The 23298-nt window shown below is 44.6% G+C and overlaps 1 protein-coding gene across 1 annotated transcript; it reads left to right on the top strand.

Moving 5' to 3' along the window:
- The first annotated feature begins 4430 nt into the window (after window positions 1-4430).
- On the top strand, window positions 4431-23103 carry mansc1 (MANSC domain containing 1). The gene is made up of 5 exons (XM_031820094.1): window positions 4431-4720; window positions 12572-12925; window positions 20023-20172; window positions 21659-21815; window positions 22677-23103. Exons 2-5 carry the CDS (start codon window positions 12673-12675, stop codon window positions 23101-23103), a joined length of 987 nt encoding a protein of 328 aa, XP_031675954.1. The 5' UTR covers window positions 4431-4720; window positions 12572-12672.
- Window positions 23104-23298: the final 195 nt, after the last annotated feature.

Below are 23298 nucleotides of genomic sequence, written 5' to 3'. Positions count from 1 at the left end.
GACTCTACCTTAGTCTCTGTCTCAGTGCTACAGCCCCACAGGCTGGTTTATAGGACTCTACCTTAGTCTCTGTCTCAGTGCTACAGCCCCACAGGCTGGTTTATAGGACTCTACCTTAGTCTCTGTCTGTCTCAGTGCTACAGCCCCACAGGCTGGTTTATAGGACTCTACTGGAATGGTAGATTTGCAGTATAACTGAAACGTAGGAGGAGACATGCAGATATATCGTGTATTCTAGGAGTTATTTCAGGGTTTGGAGTTGGGCTGGTTCATCGACCGTTTTGTTTACCCAATTATTAATAAACCCGTTCCTTGGGAATTGTGGAATTAAAATGTTTGATTTACTATGTAACTACAAGTTACTGAGTCGAGATATGAGATATTTGAGGTGTGCAGCGAATAGGCTATTTTACTTCTGTAATTTAGATATTTTGGGTGAAACCCAAGGTAATGTGTGATAAAGATAGTGCTGCTGGCTGGTATGGGGGCAGAGCAGGGAACATTCCTCCCACTTACTGCCGCTAGTCGCTCTGAGGACAAAGAATCAAATGGGTCAGGCTGGAGAAACCAGGATCTGTCGCTGCCGGAAACGTTATAGCTCCTGCTACAAACGTTACTGTAGGCCACAGACATATCCAGAGCTCATCCGAAGTCCCGTTTTATTGTTGACGTTTGTTGTGGATACAATTTTTAGTTTTTCCTCTTCTGAGAATGAAGATGGTTATTTCACATTGTCGAAGGTTTGCGCCGCAGTTTTAAAGGGACGGAGGCAAGGCGCTCTCTTCCTCCTCCTCGGACAGACGAGGAAGAGCCTGGAAACCGCTTGGGAATGTAAAACATACTCCGCGTCAATGTTCTCAACGTGGCTCTCTGGATGATGTATCCTCTGGGACCTCGTTTCAATGGTGCACTTGTCTGGTGTGGATGTTAATGTTTCCTGAACCAACGACCTATAGCCGATAAGAGCATCCGTTACCGAAAGTGTGCCCGTTATCATCCGTCTATTCTCATCTAGAGACAACTACTACTTGGTTGAAATGAATGGGCCACAATACAAACTGCGTATGTGTCTAATCAACAGAAAACGCTTGTAGGAATCTTAGCCTACTTCCCGACCACCGGTTATTAGGTTACTTTGACCAGCACACAGACAAGGTAGGTGGACAACCTCACAGCTGATGTCCTGTATATTACAACACGGATGGGATGTTTTAAGGTATTACGCGTTGTATCTGGGATGGGGATGATATCTCAACAGATAATAAGCTTATGTTTTTGTTTTTTTATCAAATGAAAAAGACGTATTTCATAAAGATTGCATCACGAGGAGGTCGTACTTCGGATACAGTTGATGATGGGTAGCGTGATGCTGGTCTGGCCGTGGACCGTTATTTATGTATGTCCGGGAGGAGGAAGGGACAGGTACGGTGACTTTCAACTGCAACAAATAGATTAGACACAAGTCAACCCGGTCTCAGAGCATTTCGTATTATTCTTTACAAAAATCATCCGATAAACTCCATTTAGTATGATATGTTACGTTTCGTATGGTAAACTATGTATTCATTTGTGGATTGTCATCAATTTCGTATAATATATTATGAATTACAATTGATATGATTTTTATGTCCAGTATGAAGGAAGTTAGAGGTAGTTTCGCTAGCCAATGCTAACTAGTGTTAGCGCAATGTCTGTAAGTCTATGGGTATCTGTGCGTTGCCCCCATCCTGACCTCAGTGTGTGCGTAGTATATCGACCAGAGCAGAATATAATACATCTTTATTGTCCCTGGAGGGAAGTTCTTTTGCAGCAAAATTTCGATACAAACTGGCCACATGAAAACTAAGGTATAGAAACCCAGTCCTGCGAAGGAGATTGTTATGCATACAGCTGGGTTTTATATCCCCACCATCTCTGACGACCGTACAGAACCTGAATAAGACGGTCCCAAATGGAGCACTATTCCCTTTATAGTACACAGCCTTGACCAGCCTTTGGTCAGAAGCAGGGCACTATAAAGGGTCAAGGGTATCATTTGGGATACAACGTCATTACAGATCTCCTTCTAACCAGGACCCAGCTCTAGGTGTACGGTGTCTCCTGGCTCTAGCTGTACGGTGTCTCCTGGCTCTAACCAGGACCCAGCTCTAGCTGTACGGTGTCTCCTGGCTCTAACCAGGACCCAGCTCTAGCTGTACGGTGTCTCCTGGCTCTAACCAGGACCCAGCTCTAGCTGCAGAATAGTTGTAACTATGTAACACACACAAACTCTCTCTCTCTCTCTCTCTCTCTCTCTCTCTCTCTCTCTCTCTCTCTCTCTCTCTCTCTCTCTCTCTCTTTCTCTCTCTCTGTCTCTCCCTCTCTCTCCACCCCTCTCGCTCACACACACACACACACACACACACACACACACACACACACACACACACACACACACACACACACACACACACACACACACACACACACACACACACACACACACACACACACACACACACACACGACCTCTCCCCCCCTTTCCCTCCCTCCCCTCTCTCTCTCTCTCTCTCTCTCATGTCTCCCAGACCTCCTTAACAGATCCTGTAGTAGTCATGGTAATCCCAGACCTCCTTAACAGATCCTGTAGTCGTCATGGTAATCCCAGACCTCCTTAACAGATCCTGTAGTTGTTTTGGTAATCCCAGACCTCCTTAACATATCCTGTAGTAGTCATGGTAACCCCAGACCTCCTTAACAGATCCTGTAGTAGTCATGGTAATCCCAGACCTCCTTAACAGATCCTGTAGTAGTTTTGGTAATCCCAGACCTCCTTAACAGATCCTGTAGTAGTCATGGTAATCCCAGACCTCCTTAACAGATCCTGTAGTAGTTTTGGTAATCCCAGACCTCCTTAACAGATCCTGTAGTAGTCATGGTAATCCCAGACCTCCTTAACAGATCCTGTAGTAGTCATGGTAATCCCAGACCTCCTTAACAGATCCTGTAGTAGTCGTGGTAATCCCAGACCTTTTTAACAGATCCTGTAGTAGTCATGGTAATCCCAGACCTCCTTAACAGATCATGTAGTAGTCATGGTAATCCCAGACCTCCTTAACAGATCCTGTAGTAGTCATGGTAATCTCAGACCTCCTTAACAGATCCTGTAGTAGTCATGGTAATCCCAGATCTCCTTAACAGATCCTGTAGTAGTCATGGTAACCCCAGACCTCCTTAACAGATCCTGTAGTAGTCATGGTAACCCCAGACCTCCTTAACAGATCCTGTAGTAGTCATGGTAATCCCAGACCTCCTTAACAGATCCTGTAGTAGTCATGGTAACCCCAGACCTCCTTAACAGATCCTGTAGTAGTCATGGTAATCCCAGACCTCCTTAACAGATCCTGTAGTAGTCATGGTAATCCCAGACCTCCTTAACAGATCCTGTAGTAGTCATGGTAATCCCAGACCTCCTTAACAGATCCTGTAGTTGTTTTGGTAATCCCAGACCTCCTTAACATATCCTGTAGTAGTCATGGTAACCCCAGACCTCCTTAACAGATCCTGTAGTAGTCATGGTAATCCCAGACCTCCTTAACAGATCCTGTAGTAGTTTTGGTAATCCCAGACCTCCTTAACAGATCCTGTAGTAGTCATGGTAATCCCAGACCTCCTTAACAGATCCTGTAGTAGTTTTGGTAATCCCAGACCTCCTTAACAGATCCTGTAGTAGTCATGGTAATCCCAGACCTCCTTAACAGATCCTGTAGTAGTCATGGTAATCCCAGACCTTTTTAACAGATCCTGTAGTAGTCATGGTAATCCCAGACCTCCTTAACAGATCATGTAGTAGTCATGGTAATCCCAGACCTCCTTAACAGATCCTGTAGTAGTCATGGTAATCCCAGACCTCCTTAACAGATCCTGTAGTAGTCATGGTAATCCCAGATCTCCTTAACAGATCCTGTAGTAGTCATGGTAACCCCAGACCTCCTTAACAGATCCTGTAGTAGTCATGGTAACCCCAGACCTCCTTAACAGATCCTGTAGTAGTCATGGTAATCCCAGACCTCCTTAACAGATCCTGTAGTAGTCATGGTAACCCCAGACCTCCTTAACAGATCCTGTAGTAGTCATGGTAATCCCAGACCTCCTTAACAGATCCTGTAGTAGTCATGGTAATCCCAGACCTCCTTAACAGATCCTGTAGTCGTCATGGTAATCCCAGTCCTCCTTAACAGATCCTGTAGTAGTCATGGTAATCCCAGTGATCAGATAGCAGCAGAGCTGGAGGAGATAACACCAGGAGGACTGATACTGTTCCTTCTTCAGGAAACAAGGAGGGAGCAAAGTTCTGCTGGGAGGAGAGACGTGGACTGAGAGACGAGTGAGAGAGACGTGGACTGAGGGAAGAGAGAGTGAGAGAGACGTGGACTGAGGGAAGAGAGAGTGAGAGAGACGTGGACTGAGGGAAGAGAGAGCGAGAGAGAGGTGGACTGAGGGAAGAAAGAGTGAGAGAGACGTGGACTGAGAGAAGAGAGAGAGAGAGACGTGGACTGAGAGAAGAGAACAGGAGAGAGACGTGGACTGAGAGAAGAGAGAGAGCAGGAGAGACATGGACTGAGAGAAGAGAAAGAGAGAGATCTGGACTGTGAATTGAGAGTGTGGGAGAAGGAAGGAGAGACAAAGCTGAACTGTGGACCTGTAGACATATTAATGGAGACCTGCTCCCAGGCTGTTGGTGAGTAATGAGCTACACACCAAGTACATACAGTTGAAGTCGGACGTTTACGTACACCTTAGCCAAATACATTTAAACTCCATTTTTCACAATTCCTGGCATTTAATCCTAGTAACAATTCCCTGTTTTAGGTCAGTTAGGATCACCACTTTATTTTAAGATTGTGAAATGTCAGAATAATAGTAGAGAGAATGATTTATTTCAGCTTTTATTTCTTTCATCACATTCCCAGTGGGTCAGAAGTTTACATTCACTCAATTAGTATTTGGTAGCATTGCCTTTAAATTGGGTCAAACATTTCGGGTAGCCTGCTGCCACCCCCATGCTTCATGTTTGGGATGGTGTTCTTCGGCATACAAGCCTCCCCTTTTTCCCTCCAAACATAACGATGGTCATTATGGCCAAATAGTTATATTTTTGTTTCATCAGACCAGAGGACATTTCTCCAAAACGTACGATCTTTGTCCCCATGTGCCATTGCAAACCGTAGTCTGGCTTTATGGCGGTTTTGGAGCAGTGGCTTCTTCCTTGCTAAGTTGCCTTTCAGGTTATGTCGATATAGGACTCGTTTTACTGTGGATATAGATACTTTTGTACCTGTTTCCTCTAGCATCTTCACAAGGTCCTTTGCTGTTGTTCTGGGATTGATTTGCACTTTTCGCACAAAAGTACGTTAATCTCTAGGAGACAGAATGCGCCTCCTTCCTGAGCGGTATGACAGCTGTGTGGTCCCATGGTGTTTATACTTGCATACTATTGTTTGTACAGATGAACGTGGTACATTCAGGCATTTGGAAATTGCTCCCAAGGATGAACCAGACTTGTGGAGGTCTACAATTTTTTTTCTGAGGTTTTGGCTGATTTCTTTCGATTTCCCCATGATGTCAAGTAAGGAGACACTGAGTTTGAAGGTCAGCCTTGAAATACATCCACAGGTACATCCCCAACTGACTCAAATGATGTCAATTAGCCTATGAGAAGCTTCTAAAGCCATGACATCATTTTCTGGAATTTTCCAAGCTGTTTAAAGGCACAGTCAACTTAGTGTATGTAAACTTCTGACCCACTGGAATTGTGATACAGTGAATTATAAGTGATATAATCTGTTGTTAAACAATTGTTGGAAAAATGACTTGTGTCATGCACAAAGTAGATGTCCTAACCAACTTGCCAAAACTATAGTTTGTTAACAAGAAACTTGTGGAGTTGTTGAAAAACTAGTTTTAATGACTCCCATCTAAGTGTATGTAAACTTCCGACTTCAACTATACCAACAACCAGTTGGTATAGGGGTGATATACAGGCCTATCAACCTGTTGGTATAGGGGTGATATACAGGCCTATCAACCTGTTGGTATAGGGGTGATATACAGGCCTATCAACCCATTGGTATAGGGGTTATATTGTGATATACAGGCCTATCAACCCGTTGGTATAGGGGTTATATTGTGATATACAGGCCTATCAACCCGTTGGTATAGGGGTTATATTGTGATATACAGGCCTATCAACCCGTTGGTATAGGGGTTATATTGTGATATACAGGCCTATCAACCCGTTGGTATAGGGGTTATATTGTGATATACAGGCCTATCAACCCGTTGGTATAGGGGTTATATTGTGATATACAGGCCTATCAACCCGTTGGTATAGGGGTTATATTGTGATATACAGGCCTATCAACCCGTTGGTATAGGGGTGATATACAAGCCTGTCAACCCGTTGGTATAGGGGTTATATTGTGATATACAGGCCTATCAACCTGTTGTTATAGGGGTTATATTGCGATATACAGGCCTATCAACCTGTTGGTATAGGGGTTATATTGTGATATACAGGCCTATCAACCCATTGGTATAAGGGTTATATTGTGATATACAGGCCTGTCAACCCGTTGGTATAGGGGTGGTATTGTGATATACTGGCCTATCAACCCGTTGGTATAGGGGTTATATTGTGATATACAGGCCTATCAACCCGTTGGTATAGGGGTGATATATTGGCCTATCAACCCGTTGGTATAGGGGTTATATTGTGATATACAAGCCTGTCAACCCGTTGGTATAGGGGTTATATTGTGATATACAGGCCTATCAACCTGTTGTTATAGGGGTTATATTGCAATATACAGGCCTATCAACCTGTTGGTATAGGGGTTATATTGTGATATACAGGCCTATCAACCCATTGGTATAAGGGTTATATTGTGATATACAGGCCTGTCAACCCGTTGGTATAGGGGTGGTATTGTGATATACAGGCCTGTCAACCCGTTGGTATAGGGGTGGTATTGTGATATACAGGCCTGTCAACCCGTTGGTATAGGGGTGGTATTGTGATATACAGGCCTGTCAACCCGTTGGTATAGGGGTGGTATTGTGATATACAGGCCTATCAACTGTTCTGTTCTTATTGTTAACTCTGTTCTGTTCTTATTGTTAACTCTGTTCTGTTCTTATTGGTAACTCTGTTCTGTTCTTATTGTTAACTCTGTTATGTTCTTATTGTTAACTCTGTTCTGTTCTTATTGTTAACTCTGTTCTGTTCTTATTGTTAACTCTGTTCTGTTCTATTGTTAACTCTGTTCTGTTCTTATTGTTTACTCTGTTCTGTTCTTATTGTTAACTCTGTTCTGTTCTTATTGTTAACTCTGTTCTGTTCTTATTGTTAACTCTGTTCTTATTGTTAACTCTGTTCTTATTGTTAACTCTGTTCTGTTCTTATTGTTTACTCTGTTCTGTTCTTATTGTTAACTCTGTTCTGTTCTTATTGTTAACTCTGTTCTGTTCTTATTGTTAACTCTGTTCTGTTCTTATTGTTAACTCTGTTCTGTTCTTATTGTTAACTCTGTTCTGTTCTTATTGTTAACTCTGTTCTGTTCTTATTGTTAACTCTGTTCTGCTCTTATTGTTAACTCTGTTCTGTTCTATTGTTAACTCTGTTCTGTTCTTATTGTTTACTCTGTTCTGTTCTTATTGTTAACTCTGTTCTGTTCTTATTGTTAACTCTGTTCTGTTCTTATTGTTAACTCTGTTCTGTTCTTATTGTTTACTCTGTTCTGTTCTTACTCTTAAACTGACAGAGGCAATAGAAGCATCGTCTGCTCCCTCAGTCGTCTCGTAGACAGATTGGGGTCTGCTGGACTATATTTAGGGGACGTTGTTTTTTAGTTATGGACCTACAGCTTGGTTCTCTCTGTCACGTTTCCTCTTAAAGGCTTGGTGGTAAAACAATGACTTTAGTTGGAGAGAAGTAGAATACATTATATCATTATTTTTATAAAGCTAGTAGTGACTTAACAAGGCCTTTAGTTGGAGAGAAGTAGAATACATTATATCATTATTTTTATAAAGCTAGTAGTGACTTAACAAGGCCTTTAGTTGGAGAGAAGTAGAATACATTTCTTCTTGTTTTTCTTGGTTCATGTTTTTGTCGTTGTTTGTCTTTATGCTGTGTAATCCGTTTCATAACCATTAGTCTGGTTGGTTTAGTGGCAGGCAGAACTGGGGTTGTGGAGTACATTAGTCTGGTTGGTTTAGTGGCAGGCAGAACTGGGGTTGTGGAGTACATTAGTCTGGTTGGTTTAGTGGCAGGCAGAACTGGGGTTGTGGAGTACATTAGTCTGGTTGGTTTAGTGGCAGGCAGAACTGGGGTTGTGGAGTACATTAGTCTGGTTGGTTTAGTGGCAGGCAGAACTGGGGTTGTGGAGTACATTAGTCTGGTTGGTTTAGTGGCAGGCAGAACTGGGGTTGTGGAGTACATTAGTCTGGTTGGTTTAGTGGCAGGCAGAACTGGGGTTGTGGAGTACATTAGTCTGGTTGGTTTAGTGGCAGGCAGAACTGGGGTTGTGGAGTACATTAGTCTGGTTGGTTTAGTGGCAGGCAGAACTGGGGTTGTGGAGTACAGTATGTCTGGTTGGTTTAGTGGCAGGCAGAACTGGGGTTGTGGAGTACATTAGTCTGGTTGGTTTAGTGGCAGGCAGAACTGGGGTTGTGGAGTACATTAGTCTGGTTGGTTTAGTGGCAGGCAGAACTGGGGTTGTGGAGTACATTAGTCTGGTTGGTTTAGTGGCAGGCAGAACTGGGGTTGTGGAGTACATTAGTCTGGTTGGTTTAGTGGCAGGCAGAACTGGGGTTGTGGAGTACATTAGTCTGGTTGGTTTAGTGGCAGGCAGAACTGGGGTTGTGGAGTACATTAGTCTGGTTGGTTTAGTGGCAGGCAGAACTGGGGTTGTGGAGTACATTAGTCTGGTTGGTTTAGTGGCAGGCAGAACTGGGGTTGTGGAGTACATTAGTCTGGTTGGTTTAGTGGCAGGCAGAACTGGGGTTGTGGAGTACAGTATGTCTGGTTGGTTTAGTGGCAGGCAGAACTGGGGTTGTGGAGTACATTAGTCTGGTTGGTTTAGTGGCAGGCAGAACTGGGGTTGTGGAGTACATTAGTCTGGTTGGTTTAGTGGCAGGCAGAACTGGGGTTGTGGAGTACAGTATGTCTGGTTGGTTTAGTGGCAGGCAGAACTGGGGTTGTGGAGTACATTAGTCTGGTTGGTTTAGTGGCAGGCAGAACTGGGGTTGTGGAGTACAGTATGTCTGGTTGGTTTAGTGGCAGGCAGAACTGGGGTTGTGGAGTACAGTATGTCTGGTTGGTTTAGTGGCAGGCAGAACTGGGGTTGTGGAGTACATTAATCTGGTTGGTTTAGTGGCAGGCAGAACTGGGGTTGTGGAGTACATTAGTCTGGTTGGTTTAGTGGCAGGCAGAACTGGGGTTGTGGAGTACATTAGTCTGGTTGGTTTAGTGGCAGGCAGAACTGGGGTTGTGGAGTACAGTATGTCTGGTTGGTTTAGTGGCAGGCAGAACTGGGGTTGTGGAGTACAGTATGTCTGGTTGGTTTAGTGGCAGGCAGAACTGGGGTTGTGGAGTACATTAGTCTGGTTGGTTTAGTGGCAGGCAGAACTGGGGTTGTGGAGTACAGTATGTCTGGTTGGTTTAGTGGCAGGCAGAACTGGGGTTGTGGAGTACAGTATGTCTGGTTGGTTTAGTGGCAGGCAGAACTGGGGTTGTGGAGTACAGAAAAACATGTTTTATGGTTTTACATAGAAATAGGCTTGACTCTTGAGTCAACCTGATAACAGTGTTCTTTGAACCCTTCAAATAAAATAGAGAGCGACAGAGAGAGAGGAGGGAGAGGAGTGGGGGGAGAGGTAGCAGAGAGAGAGGAGGAAGAGGAGGGGGGAGAGGTAGCAGAGAGAGAGGAGGAAGAGGAGTGGGGGGAGAGGTAGCAGAGAGAGAGGAGGAAGAGGAGGGGGGAGAGGTAGCAGAGAGAGAGGAGGAAGAGGAGTGGGGGGAGAGGTAGCAGAGAGAGAGAGAGATTAGTTTAGTGCTGTGTGAAAGGCTGGCAGACTGTCTACTTGAGCCACTGCCAGCCAGGATCTTTTCAGAGCAGGCTCTTCACCAAGGCTGAAACCAAATGGCACTAGGGAATGGGATGCTATTTGGGATGCATCCATTCCTGTCTCTGTATCTCATCATGTAAAACTACCGTGTCGGATTCAATTAACAAGTCTCGAGTCGCCCGTTTCTACTTCAATGAGTCGCCAGTTTATGCTTCAACGAGTCGCCAGTTTCTACTTCAACGAGTCGCCAGTTTCTACTTCAACGAGTCGCCAGTTTCTACTTCAACGAGTCGCCAGTTTCTACTTCAACGAGTCACCAGTTTCTATTTAAGCAAAGTCATCAGCTCTGGATCTCCTGCTTACTCCAGACCAGACCCTGGATCTCCTGCTTACTCCAGACCAGGCCCTGATCTCCTGATTACTCCAGACCAGGCCCTGATCTCCTGCTTACTCCAGACCAGGCCCTGATCTCCTGCTTACTCCAGACCAGGCCCTGATCTCCTGCTTACTCCAGACCAGGCCCTGATCTCCTGCTTACTCCAGACCAGGCCCTAGATCTCCTGCTTACTCCAGACCAGGCCCTGAACTCCTGCTTACTCCAGACCAGGCCCTAGATCTCCTGCTTACTCCAGACCAGACCCTGATCTCCTGCTTATTCCAGACCAGGCCCTGGATCTCCTGCTTACTCCAGACCAGGTCCTGGATCTCCTGCTTACTCCAGACCAGACCCTGATCTCCTGCTTACTCCAGACCAGGCCCTGATCTCCTGCTTACTCCAGACCAGGCCCTGATCTCCTGCCTACTCCAGACCAGACCCTGATCTCCTGCTTACTCCAGACCAGGCCCTGATCTCCTGCTTACTCCAGACCAGGCCCTAGATCTCCTGCTTACTCCAGACCAGGCCCTGATCTCCTGCTTACTCCAGACCAGGCCCTGATCTCCTGCTTACTCCAGACCAGGCCCTGATCTCCTGCTTACTCCAGACCAGGCCCTGATCTTCTGATTACTCCAGACCAGTCCCTGGATCTCCTGCTTACTCCAGACCAGACCCTGATCTCCTGCTTACTCCAGACCAGGCCCTGGTCTCCTGCTTACTCCAGACCAGGCCCTAGATCTCCTGCTTACTCCAGACCAGACCCTGATCTCCTGCTTACTCCAGACCAGGCCCTGATCTTCTGATTACTCCAGACCAGGCCCTGGATCTCCTGCTTACTCCAGACCAGGCCCTGATCTCCTGCTTACTCCAGACCAGGCCCTGGATCTCCTGCTTACTCCAGACCAGGCCCTAGATCTCCTGCTTACTCCAGACCAGGCCCTGATCTCCTGCTTACTCCAGACCAGACCCTGATCCCCGGGACTGAAAGAGGAAGTGGCGTGGCGAAAGAGAGGCCAAGCGAAGTGGCATCCTGATGAGACTACATCGACAAGCAAATAGACCCCTCCATTGACCCTCGATCTCTAAGTTTTAAGATAGAATGATAAGCTGTAGTCCACGCTATTTACCAAGAGAGTTCATCTATATGTTTGATAGCTGTCTATTCCCCACCATAAACCCATGCTTGGCACTAAGACTGCACTCAAAGAGCTGAACAGGGCCATAAGTAAACAAGACAATGTACTGTTCAGAGGCAGCCTTTTTCTTGGCCAGTGATTTTAATGCAGGGAAACTGAAATCCATCCGACCTGATTTTTTTACGAGGATGTCCCCTGTGCCACTAGAGGCTACAAAACTCTAAATCACCTTTACTCCACACACAGAAACACATACTAAGCTCTCCTTTGCCTTCCTTTTGGCAAATCTGACCAGAATTCTCTGTTTCTTACAAGCAGAAACTCAAGTGGTCCGATGAAGCGGATGCTAAGCTACAGGACTGTTTTGCTAGCACAGACTGGAATATGTTCCGGGACTCATCCAATAACACTTAGAATAGAAGTTTACCACGAGTCACCTGCTTCATTAATAACTGCATCAATGACGTCGTCCCTACAGTGACCGTACGTACGTACATATCCTAACCAGAAGCCATGGATTACAGGCAACACCCGCACTGGGCTAAAGGCTAGAGATGGCGCTTTCAAGGAGCAGACACTCCCTCTACAGGAGGGAGGGACCCCTGTCCCTTGCCCTCTACAGGAGTTTCTGACCCCTGTCCCATACCTACTACAGGAGTGTCTGTCCCCTGCCCTCTACAGGAGTTTCTTGATCCCTGTCCCCTTCCTACTACCCTCTACAGGAGTGTCTGGCCCCTGACCCCTGCCCTCTACAGGAGTTTCTGACCCATGTCCCCTTCCTACTACCCTATACAGGAGTGTCTGGCCCCTGACCCCTGCCCTTTACCCTCTACAGGAGTGTCTGACCCCAGTCCCCTGCCCTCTACAGGAGTTTCTTGATCCCTGTCCCCTTCCTACTACCCTATACAGGAGTGTCTGGCCCCTGACCCCTGCCCTTTACCCTCTACAGGAGTGTCTGAATCTGCCCACCCCTGCCGTCGACCCTGAGGGCGTGGCGTGTGTTCAACCAACCAGAGCCCCGTGGACCTGTGACGTCACGGTGACATCATCATGTTCCCCTCCGTGGCCCGTATCCTGCCCTCTAGGGTGTCATCGCCGCTCCTCCTGGCCGCCATGTTGATGCTGGCGGCCGCCGGTCCCGTCTCGGGATCGGACGCGGAGACGTGTTTCTCCCGACAGCATCAGAACGCCATAGTGAATGTCCGCCAGGCGCTGGTCCGACCGACCACCGTCATGGACTCCAGAGTCACTCAATCAGAGAGAGACTGTGTTCTGGCCTGCTGCTCAGAGGACGTCAAGCCAGGTAGGGGAGAAACAACACAATAACACACACACACAATAACACACACACACAATAACACACACATACAATAACACACACACACAATAACACACAATAACACACACACACACACACACACACAATAACACACACACACAATAACACACAATAACACACACACACAATAACACACACACACACAATAACACACACACACAATAACACACAATAACACACACACACACAATAACACACACACACAATAACACACAATAACACACACACACAATAACACACACACACAATAACACACACACACACAATAACACACACACATGCAATAACACACACACACACAATAACACACACACACGCAATAACACACACACACAATAACACACAATAACACACACACACAATAACACACACACACACACATTAACACCCACAAACACACAATAACACGCAATAACACACACACACAATAACACACACACACAATAACACACACACACACGCAATAACACACACACACACACATTAACACCCACAAACACACAATAACACACACACATTAACACCCACAAACACACAATAACACGCAATAACACACACACACACAATAACACACACACACAATAACACACACACACAATAACACACACATACAATAACACACACACACAATAACACACAATAACACACACACACACACACACACACAATAACACACACACACACAATAACACACAATAACACACACACACAATAACACACACACACAATAACACACACACACAATAACACACAATAACACACACACACACACACACAATAACACACACACACAATAACACACAATAACACACACACACAATAACACACACACACAATAACACACACACACACAATAACACACACACACGCAATAACACACACACACACAATAACACACACACACGCAATAACACACACACACAATAACACACAATAACACACACACACAATAACACACACACACACACATTAACACCCACAAACACACAATAACACGCAATAACACACACACACAATAACACACACACACAATAACACACACACACACGCAATAACACACACACACACACATTAACACCCACAAACACACAATAACACACACACATTAACACCCACAAACACACAATAACACGCAATAACACACACACACACAATAACACACACACACATAACACACACACACAATAACACACACATACAATAACACACACACACAATAACACACAATAACACACACACACACAACACACACACAATAACACACACACACACAATAACACACAATAACACACACACACAATAACACACACACACAATAACACACACACACAATAACACACAATAACACACACACACACACACACACAATAACACACACACACAATAACACACAATAACACACACACACATACACACACACACAATAACACACACACACAATAACACACACACACGCAATAACACACACACACACAATAACACACACACACGCAATAACACACACACACAATAACACACAATAACACACACACACAATAACACACACACACACACATTAACACCCACAAACACACAATAACACGCAATAACACACACACACAATAACACACACACACAATAACACACACACACACGCAATAACACACACACACACACATTAACACCCACAAACACACAATAACACACACACATTAACACCCACAAAACACACAATAACACGCAATAACACACACACACAATAACACACACACACAATAACACACACACACAATAACACGCAATAACACACACACACAATAACACACACACACAATAACACGCAATAACACACACACACAATAACACACACACACAATAACACACACACACAATAACACACACACACAATAACATGCAATAACACAAAATAACACACGATAACACACGCATTAACACACACACACACAATACCACGCAATAACACATACATGTATTAACACACAATAACACGCAATAACACACACGCAATAACACACACACACAATAACACACACACAAAAACACACACACACAATAACACACACACACAATAACACACAATAACACACACACACAATAACACACACACACAATAACACACACACACACAATAACATGCAATAACATGCAATAACACACGATAACACACGCATTAACACACACATACACAATACCACGCAATAACACATACATGTATTAACACACAATAACACGCAATAACACACACGCAATAACACACTGTCGTGTCTTTGGCTATGCCGGATTAATTGATATTCTTTGATGCTATTTAAGACATGCTATTCTATAAAATACTTTCTCCCTGTAATTAATATCACCTGATTGAGTTAATCATGTAAATGTAATTAACTAGAGAGTCGGGCACCACGAAAGAGTGTTTATAGAGCTGTTATCTTCTGAATAAACTCTTAAAGACCTAGTAATATTTATAGAGCTGTTATCTTCCGAATAAACTCTTAAAGACCTAGTAATATATATAGAGCTGTTATCTTCCGAATAAACTCTTAAAGACCTAGTAATATTTTACATCAATAGCAGTCAACATTAATCGTCATCTTACTTCAGTCTCATAATCTGAAAGTTGTAAATTCTTGGTTATCTGCAAGAACCCTGGCTAACAATTTGAATCAGCAATACAAAATTGGGTTTAATTATTTATTTACTAAATACCTAACTAATCACACAGAATTCACATACACACAATTAATCATAACTTGATTACAAATTACGTCATAAAGGAAAACATCCCTAGCGGGCGGAACAGATATGACAGCTTGTTACACAAAATAAAAGGGGCTGGGTTTGAGTGAAAGAAAGGAAGACTGAGGAACAAAGGGCGAAGCTGTGCTATCGCAAATACAGTATCTTATGCATTCTAAATTACCGCCCATTAGGAAAAGGAAAATGCAATAAATATTTACTCTGAGCGTCAGTAGGTTGGTGGTAGATGGAAGGCCGTGTTGCCCAACCGAGTCCTCTGTCCTTTGAAGAATGTCTCTGGTGGTCACTTGAATAAGTTGTAGTAACGTCGTTTGTAGTAGATGGGATACTCTGTCTGTTCCTTCCTAACCTGCGTTTGCAGCTGTGTTCGCTAACTCAACGGCTAGGAGGTATCACTTCTGTCGTGAATAAGAGTTCAAAGTTCATACCATTAGCAACCACAGCTCATGCTGATGTTGGCTTCGTTCTGTAGTTATTATCTGAACCATTCTGACATCGGACCGCCGTCCTCACGTCCTCGGAACAGGAGGTTATATTGTCGTCAAGGGCTTATATAGGAAGGGAGAGGAGGGCGTGTTTGAACAGTTTTATAGCCCATGTCCCTTCACAGGGGCGGTCCACTGATTGAGCAGCCCTATCTTATGAAAACCCAAATCTCACATTTTAGAAGCTAAAATCACATTTCATCCTATCACGAATAATTCTATATTAAAACATTTAAATTGAACAACAATTCCATGTGAATCCGATAACTCTGATGTGTAGACTTTCCACTGTAGAGTTTATGTCATCTTATCGTTGATGAGAATGTCTCAGATGACAACCGAACTGACATCATCTTCATTAAGTACCACCGCATATGTTCAATTGGTCGGGTTACCAGAATATAGTTCATTCCCCCCCCCCACCTTCTGATGTTCCCTGAATCTCTATGTTAACCAAGGGTTTTGCAAATGTAACCTTAGTAGGGTAGAGAGAGGAAACAGGGGGGAAGAGGTATTTATGACTGTCATAAACCAACCCCTCAGGCCAACGTCATGACAACACACACACACACAATAACACACAATAACACGCACACACAATAACACACACACACAATAACACACACACACAATAACACACAATAACACACACACACAATAACACACACACACAATAACACACAATAACACACACACACAATAACACACACACACAATAACACACACACACAATAACACACAATAACACACACACACAATAACACACAATAACACACACACAATAACACACACAATCACACACAATAACACACACACGCAATAACACACAATAACACACACACAATAACACACGCAATAACACGCAATAACACACACACACAATAACACACAATAACACGCAATAACACACACACACAATAACACACAATAACATGCAATAACACACACACACAATAACACACAATAACACGCAATAACACACACACACAATAACACACAATAACACGCAATAACACACACACACAATCACACACAATAACACGCAATAACACACACAATAACACACAATAACACACACACACAATAACACACAATAAACACACACAATCACACACAATCACACACAATAACACGCAATAACACACACACACACACACACAATAACACACACAATCACACACAATAACACGCAATAACACACACACACAATAACACACACACACAATAACACACAATAACACACAATAACACACACAATAACACACACACACAATAACACACACACACAATAACACACACAATAACACACACACACACAATAACACACACACACAATAACACACACACACACAATAACACACACACACGCAATAACACACACACACACAATAGCACACACACACAATAACACACACACACAATAACACACAAACACACAATAACACACACACACACAATAACACACACACACAATAACACACACACAACACAATAACACACACACACAATAACACACACACACACAATAGCACACACACACAATAACACACACACACACAATAACACACACACACAATAACACACACACACACAATAACACACAAACACACAATAACACACACACACACAATAACACACACACACAATAACACACACACACACACAATAACACACACACACACAATACACACACATACAATAACACACACACACACAATAACACACACACACAATAACACACACACACACAATAACACACAAACACACAATAACACACACACACACAATAACACACACACACACAATAACACACACACACACAATAACACACACACAATAACACATGCACACAATAACACACAACAACACACACACACAATAACACAGTAACACGCAATAACACACAATACCACACAATAACACGCAATAACACAGTAACACACAATACCACACAATAACACACAATAACACACAATAACACACAATCACACACAATAACACACAATACCACGTAATAACACACAATACCACGTAATAACACACAATAACACACAATAACACACAATAACACACAATACCACGCAATAACACAGTAACACGCAATAACACACAATACCACGTAATAACACACAATACCACACAATAACACACAATACCACACAATACCACACAATACCACACAATAACACACAATAACACACAATAACACACAATACCACGTAATAACACACAATACCACGTAATAACACACAATAACACACAGTAACACGCAATAACACACAATACCACGCAATAACATAATAACACACAATACCACGTAATAACACACAATACCACACAATAACACACAATAACACACAATACCACACAATACCACACAATACCACACAATAACACACAATACCACACAATACCACACAATAACACACAATAACACACAATAACACACAATACCACGTAATAACACACAATACCACACAATAACACACAATAACACACAATAACACACAATACCACGCAATAACACAGTAACACGCAATAACACACAATAACACGTTGGAACTATCAAACAGAAGGATTGTTGGTCGTGATACTTGGTATTGGTAGCCTCTTTGGGAAAGGTGTACCGCTAGCGCCCGGGCCTCAACAACATCCATTGATGAAAATAAAAGCGTTATACATCGGTTAACAGCTTAACTTCTTCTTAATCTTTAAAAACCTGTTACGGCTGGGGGTTCCGCTAGCGGGACGTTTCGACAACAACCGCTGAAATTGCAGAGAGCGAAATTCAAAATAAATTATTTGAAATATTTAACTTTCATACAATCACAGGTGCAATACACCAAATTAAAGTTTACCTTCTTGTTAATCCAGCCGCTTTGTCAGATTTCAAAAAGGCTTTACGGCGAAAGCATACCATGGGATTATCTGAGGACAGCGGCCCGCGTACAAAAGCATTAAAACATTTTCCAACCAAGCAGAGGCATCACGAAATTCAGAAATAGCCATAAAATAAATCACTTACCTTTGAAGATCTGTTTGCAATCCCAAGGGTCCCAGCTACATCACAAATGGTCATTTTGTTCGATAAAGTCCTTCTTTACATCCCAAAACAGTCAGTTTAGCTGGCACGCTTCATTCAATAATCCACCGGTTTCCCCTCGTTCAAAATGCTTACAAAATGAATCCCGAATGTTATCAATAAGCTTCGTCCAAACAAGTCAAACAACTTTTATAATCAATCCTCAGGTAGCCTAATATGTAAATAAAGGATCAAATTTAAGACGGGAATAGTATGTTCATTACCGGAGATAAATAACCAAGTGTGAGCTCTAATCCACGCGCGCCATAACACTACAGACAAAATGGGAGCCACTTAGAAAAACTACAAATTCTAGCTCATTTAAATAAAAAAACAGCCTAAAACTCGTTCTAAAGACTGTTGACATCTAGTGGAAGCCCTGGGAACTGCAACCTGGGAGGTATTCCTTTTATATTCCCATAGACAGCCATTATAATGAGAGGTGAGGTGAGCCCCCCATAACAATTCCCGGGTGGATTCTCCTCGGGTTTACGCCAGCTATATCTGTTCTGTTATACTCACAGACATAATTTTAACAGTTTTTGAAACGTTAGAGCGTTTCCTATCCAAAACTACAAATTATATGCATATTCTAGCTTCTGGGCCCGAGTAACAGGCAGTTTACATTGGGCACCTCCTTCATCCAAACTTCCGAATACTGCCCTCTATCCATAAGAAGGATTGTTAGTCGGGATACTTGCTATTACTCTCCGTGTCTGATTGCTCTCTCCCCTCAGGTATAAAGTGTACCCTGGCTGTGTTCAACCCTCACAAGCCCTCTGAGCCTCCCAACAACCACAACTGTCATCTGTTCCACTGCCAGAGTGAGCAGGACTGTCCCCTCCTGACTGCTGAACAGGGCATCAACACATACGACATCTTCAAAGGTGAACGCATCTTCCTCCAGCTAAACGTCTGGGTCCACAGCTCTATGTAGAGAATAGGGGTCCATGTCCATGTCTGGGCCCTGGTCCACAGCTCTATGTAGAGAATAGGGGTCCATGTCCATGTCTGGGCCCTGGTCCACAGCTCTATGTAGAGAATAGGGGTCCATGTCCATGTCTGGGCCCTGGTCCACAGCTCTATGTAGAGAATAGGGGTCCATGTCCATGTCTGGGCCCTGGTCCACAGCTCTATGTAGAGAATAGGGGTCCATGTCCATGTCTGGGCCCTGGTCCACAGCTCTATGTAGAGAATAGGGGTCCATGTCCATGTCTGGGCCCTGGTCCACAGCTCTATGTAGAGAATAGGGGTCCATGTCCATGTCTGGGCCCTGGTCCACAGCTCTATGTAGAGAATAGGGGTCCATGTCCATGTCTGGGCCCTGGTCCACAGCTCTATGTAGAGAATAGGGGTCCATGTCCATGTCTGGGCCCTGGTCCACAGCTCTATGTAGAGAATAGGGGTCCATGTCCATGTCTGGGCCCTGGTCCACAGCTCTATGTAGAGAATAGGGGTCCATGTCCATGTCTGGGCCCTGGTCCACAGCTCTATGTAGAGAATAGGGGTCCATGTCCATGTCTGGGCCCTGGTCCACAGCTCTATGTAGAGAATAGGGGTCCATGTCTGGGCCCTGGTCCACAGCTCTATGTAGAGAATAGGGGTCCATGTCCATGTCTGGGCCCTGGTCCACAGCTCTATGTAGAGAATAGGGGTCCATGTCCACGTCTGGGCCCTGGTCCATAGCTCTATGTAGAGAATAGGGGTCCATGTCCACGTCTGGGCCCTGGTCCACAGCTCTATGTAGAGAATAGGGGTCCATGTCCACGTCTGGGCCCTGGTCCACAGCTCTATGTAGAGAATAGGGGTCCATGTCCACGTCTGGGCCCTGGTCCACAGCTCTATGTAGAGAATAGGGGTCCATGTCCACGTCTGGGCCCTGGTCCACAGCTCTATGTAGAGAATAGGGGTCCATGTCCACGTCTGGGCCCTGGTCCACAGCTCTATGTAGAGAATAGGGGTCCATGTCCACGTCTGGGCCCTGGTCCACAGCTCTATGTAGAGAATAGGGGTCCATGTCCACGTCTGGGCCCTGGTCCACAGCTCTATGTAGAGAATAGGGGTCCATGTCCACGTCTGGGCCCTGGTCCACAGCTCTATGTAGAGAATAGGGGTCCATGTCCACGTCTGGGCCCTGGTCCACAGCTCTATGTAGAGAATAGGGGTCCATGTCCATGTCTGGGCCCTGGTCCACAGCTCTATGTAGAGAATAGGGGTCCATGTCCATGTCTGGGCCCTGGTCCACAGCTCTATGTAGAGAATAGGGGTCCATGTCAGACGTACTACTTGTTTGTGTGCTCTTGTCTTGTTTTTGTGTTTCACAGAGTCTTTCATCTCTGCGTGAGTTATGTTCTGATGTCATGTTTTCCATAGGTTTGATTCATCCCACCACGGGGATACCTACTCCACCTTCCACAATCCAACCAACTACTACTACTGCTACTACTACAACTCCAGCCTCTACCATCAGACCACAACCCACTACTACTACAACGACCACCACTAAACCTACCACCACAACCACACCACAACCTACTACTACCACCACTACACCTACCACCACCACAACCACACCACAACCTACAACTACCACCACAACCACACCACAACCTACAACTACCACCACAACCACACCACAACCTACAACTACCACCACAACCACACCACAACCTACAACTACCACCACTACACCTACCACCACAACCACACCACAACCTACTACTACCACCACTACACCTACCACCACAACCACACCACAACCTACTACTACCACCACTACACCTACCACCACACCACAACCTACTACTACCACCACCACACTTACCACCAAAACCACACCACAACCCACTACTACCACCACTACACCTACCACCACAACCACACCCCAACCCACTACTACTACAACAACCACTACACATACAACCACCACCACAACCACACCACAACCCACTACTACTACAACAACCACACCACAACCCACTACTACTACAACAACCACTACACATACACCTACAACGACACAGCTAACCACAACAAAACAACCCTCTTTAATGATAGTAACAACGGCTGTTATAACACGACCGACTCCAACCACTATGACAACAACACAACAAACAACATCCTGGCCACGACCAACTCCAACCACTACTACAACAACACAACAAACAACTTCAACCACTACTACAACAACACAACAAGCAACATCCTGGCCACTAACAGAGGCCCACGCTACTCCTACAACAATATCTACAATAACCACTATGAACAGAAAGCCCAATAAACCTCCCAAAAAACCTAACAAATCGTCTAAAAAACCCAAACCACATCCTGCCACTACTACTACTACTACAACAACAACAACTTCTTTACCTGTCTCAACTACACACCGCAGAGACCCAGACCCCACCCCTCCAGCACCAACACACCGCAGAGACCCAGACCCCATCAGAACTACTGAAAAACTCCAGCCAGCCACTGAGCCAGCTACCTCCACCACCACTTCTACTGGTGCTACTGCCACCACTAAGAGCCCAGCAGCCATTGAGCCCCTGATCCCAAGGACAACACCAGAAAACGAGCTGGTGCTGGTGCCCAAGGGGGTCCAGGCAGTCCCAGCCTCCCCAGGGACAGAGGGTCAGGGCGGGGGGAAGGAGGTGGCAGGGCGGGGGGCTCTGAAGAGCTCCCTGGTGGCTGTGGTGGTGGTAGGCCTGGCCATCCTGACTCTGGCCCTGGCTGTGGTTGGACGTAAGGCCATGGAGTCATTCGACCGGCGACACTACACCAGGCTGGAGCTTAACGACCTACACTACGAGGTGTGATTGAACCCTTACACACACACACACACACACACACACACACACATATACACACACACACACACACGTCCTGGTTCACAAAGAGGGATAATAAACAAGACACACGGGGAAAGAAAGGTCCACCATGCAAAAATAATATGTTTCTCTTCAGTTTGCTCTGTTTTAATTAAATCATTTCTTTAACCACATATTTATTAG

The sequence above is a fragment of the Oncorhynchus kisutch genome, unplaced genomic scaffold, assembly GCF_002021735.2.
Source record: "Oncorhynchus kisutch isolate 150728-3 unplaced genomic scaffold, Okis_V2 scaffold3040, whole genome shotgun sequence".
NCBI classification, from domain to species: Eukaryota; Metazoa; Chordata; class Actinopteri; order Salmoniformes; family Salmonidae; genus Oncorhynchus; species Oncorhynchus kisutch.
Note: the sequence above shows the minus strand (reverse complement) of the source record. Positions and strands in the feature narration are given on the sequence as shown.

What these genes read in the sequence shown, in the direction of transcription:
- mansc1 (XM_031820094.1), top strand. Translation starts at nt 12,673, where the DNA reads ATGTTCCCCTCCGTGGCCCGTATCCTGCCCTCTAGGGTGTCATCGCCG. An exon ending in CTCAGAGGACGTCAAGCCAG is followed by an intron (nt 12,926 to 20,022) that starts GTAGGGGAGAAA and finishes CTCTCCCCTCAG; the next exon opens with GTATAAAGTGTACCCTGGCT. An exon ending in ACCACCACAACCACACCACA is followed by an intron (nt 21,816 to 22,676) that starts ACCTACTACTAC and finishes TACACACCGCAG; the next exon opens with AGACCCAGACCCCACCCCTC.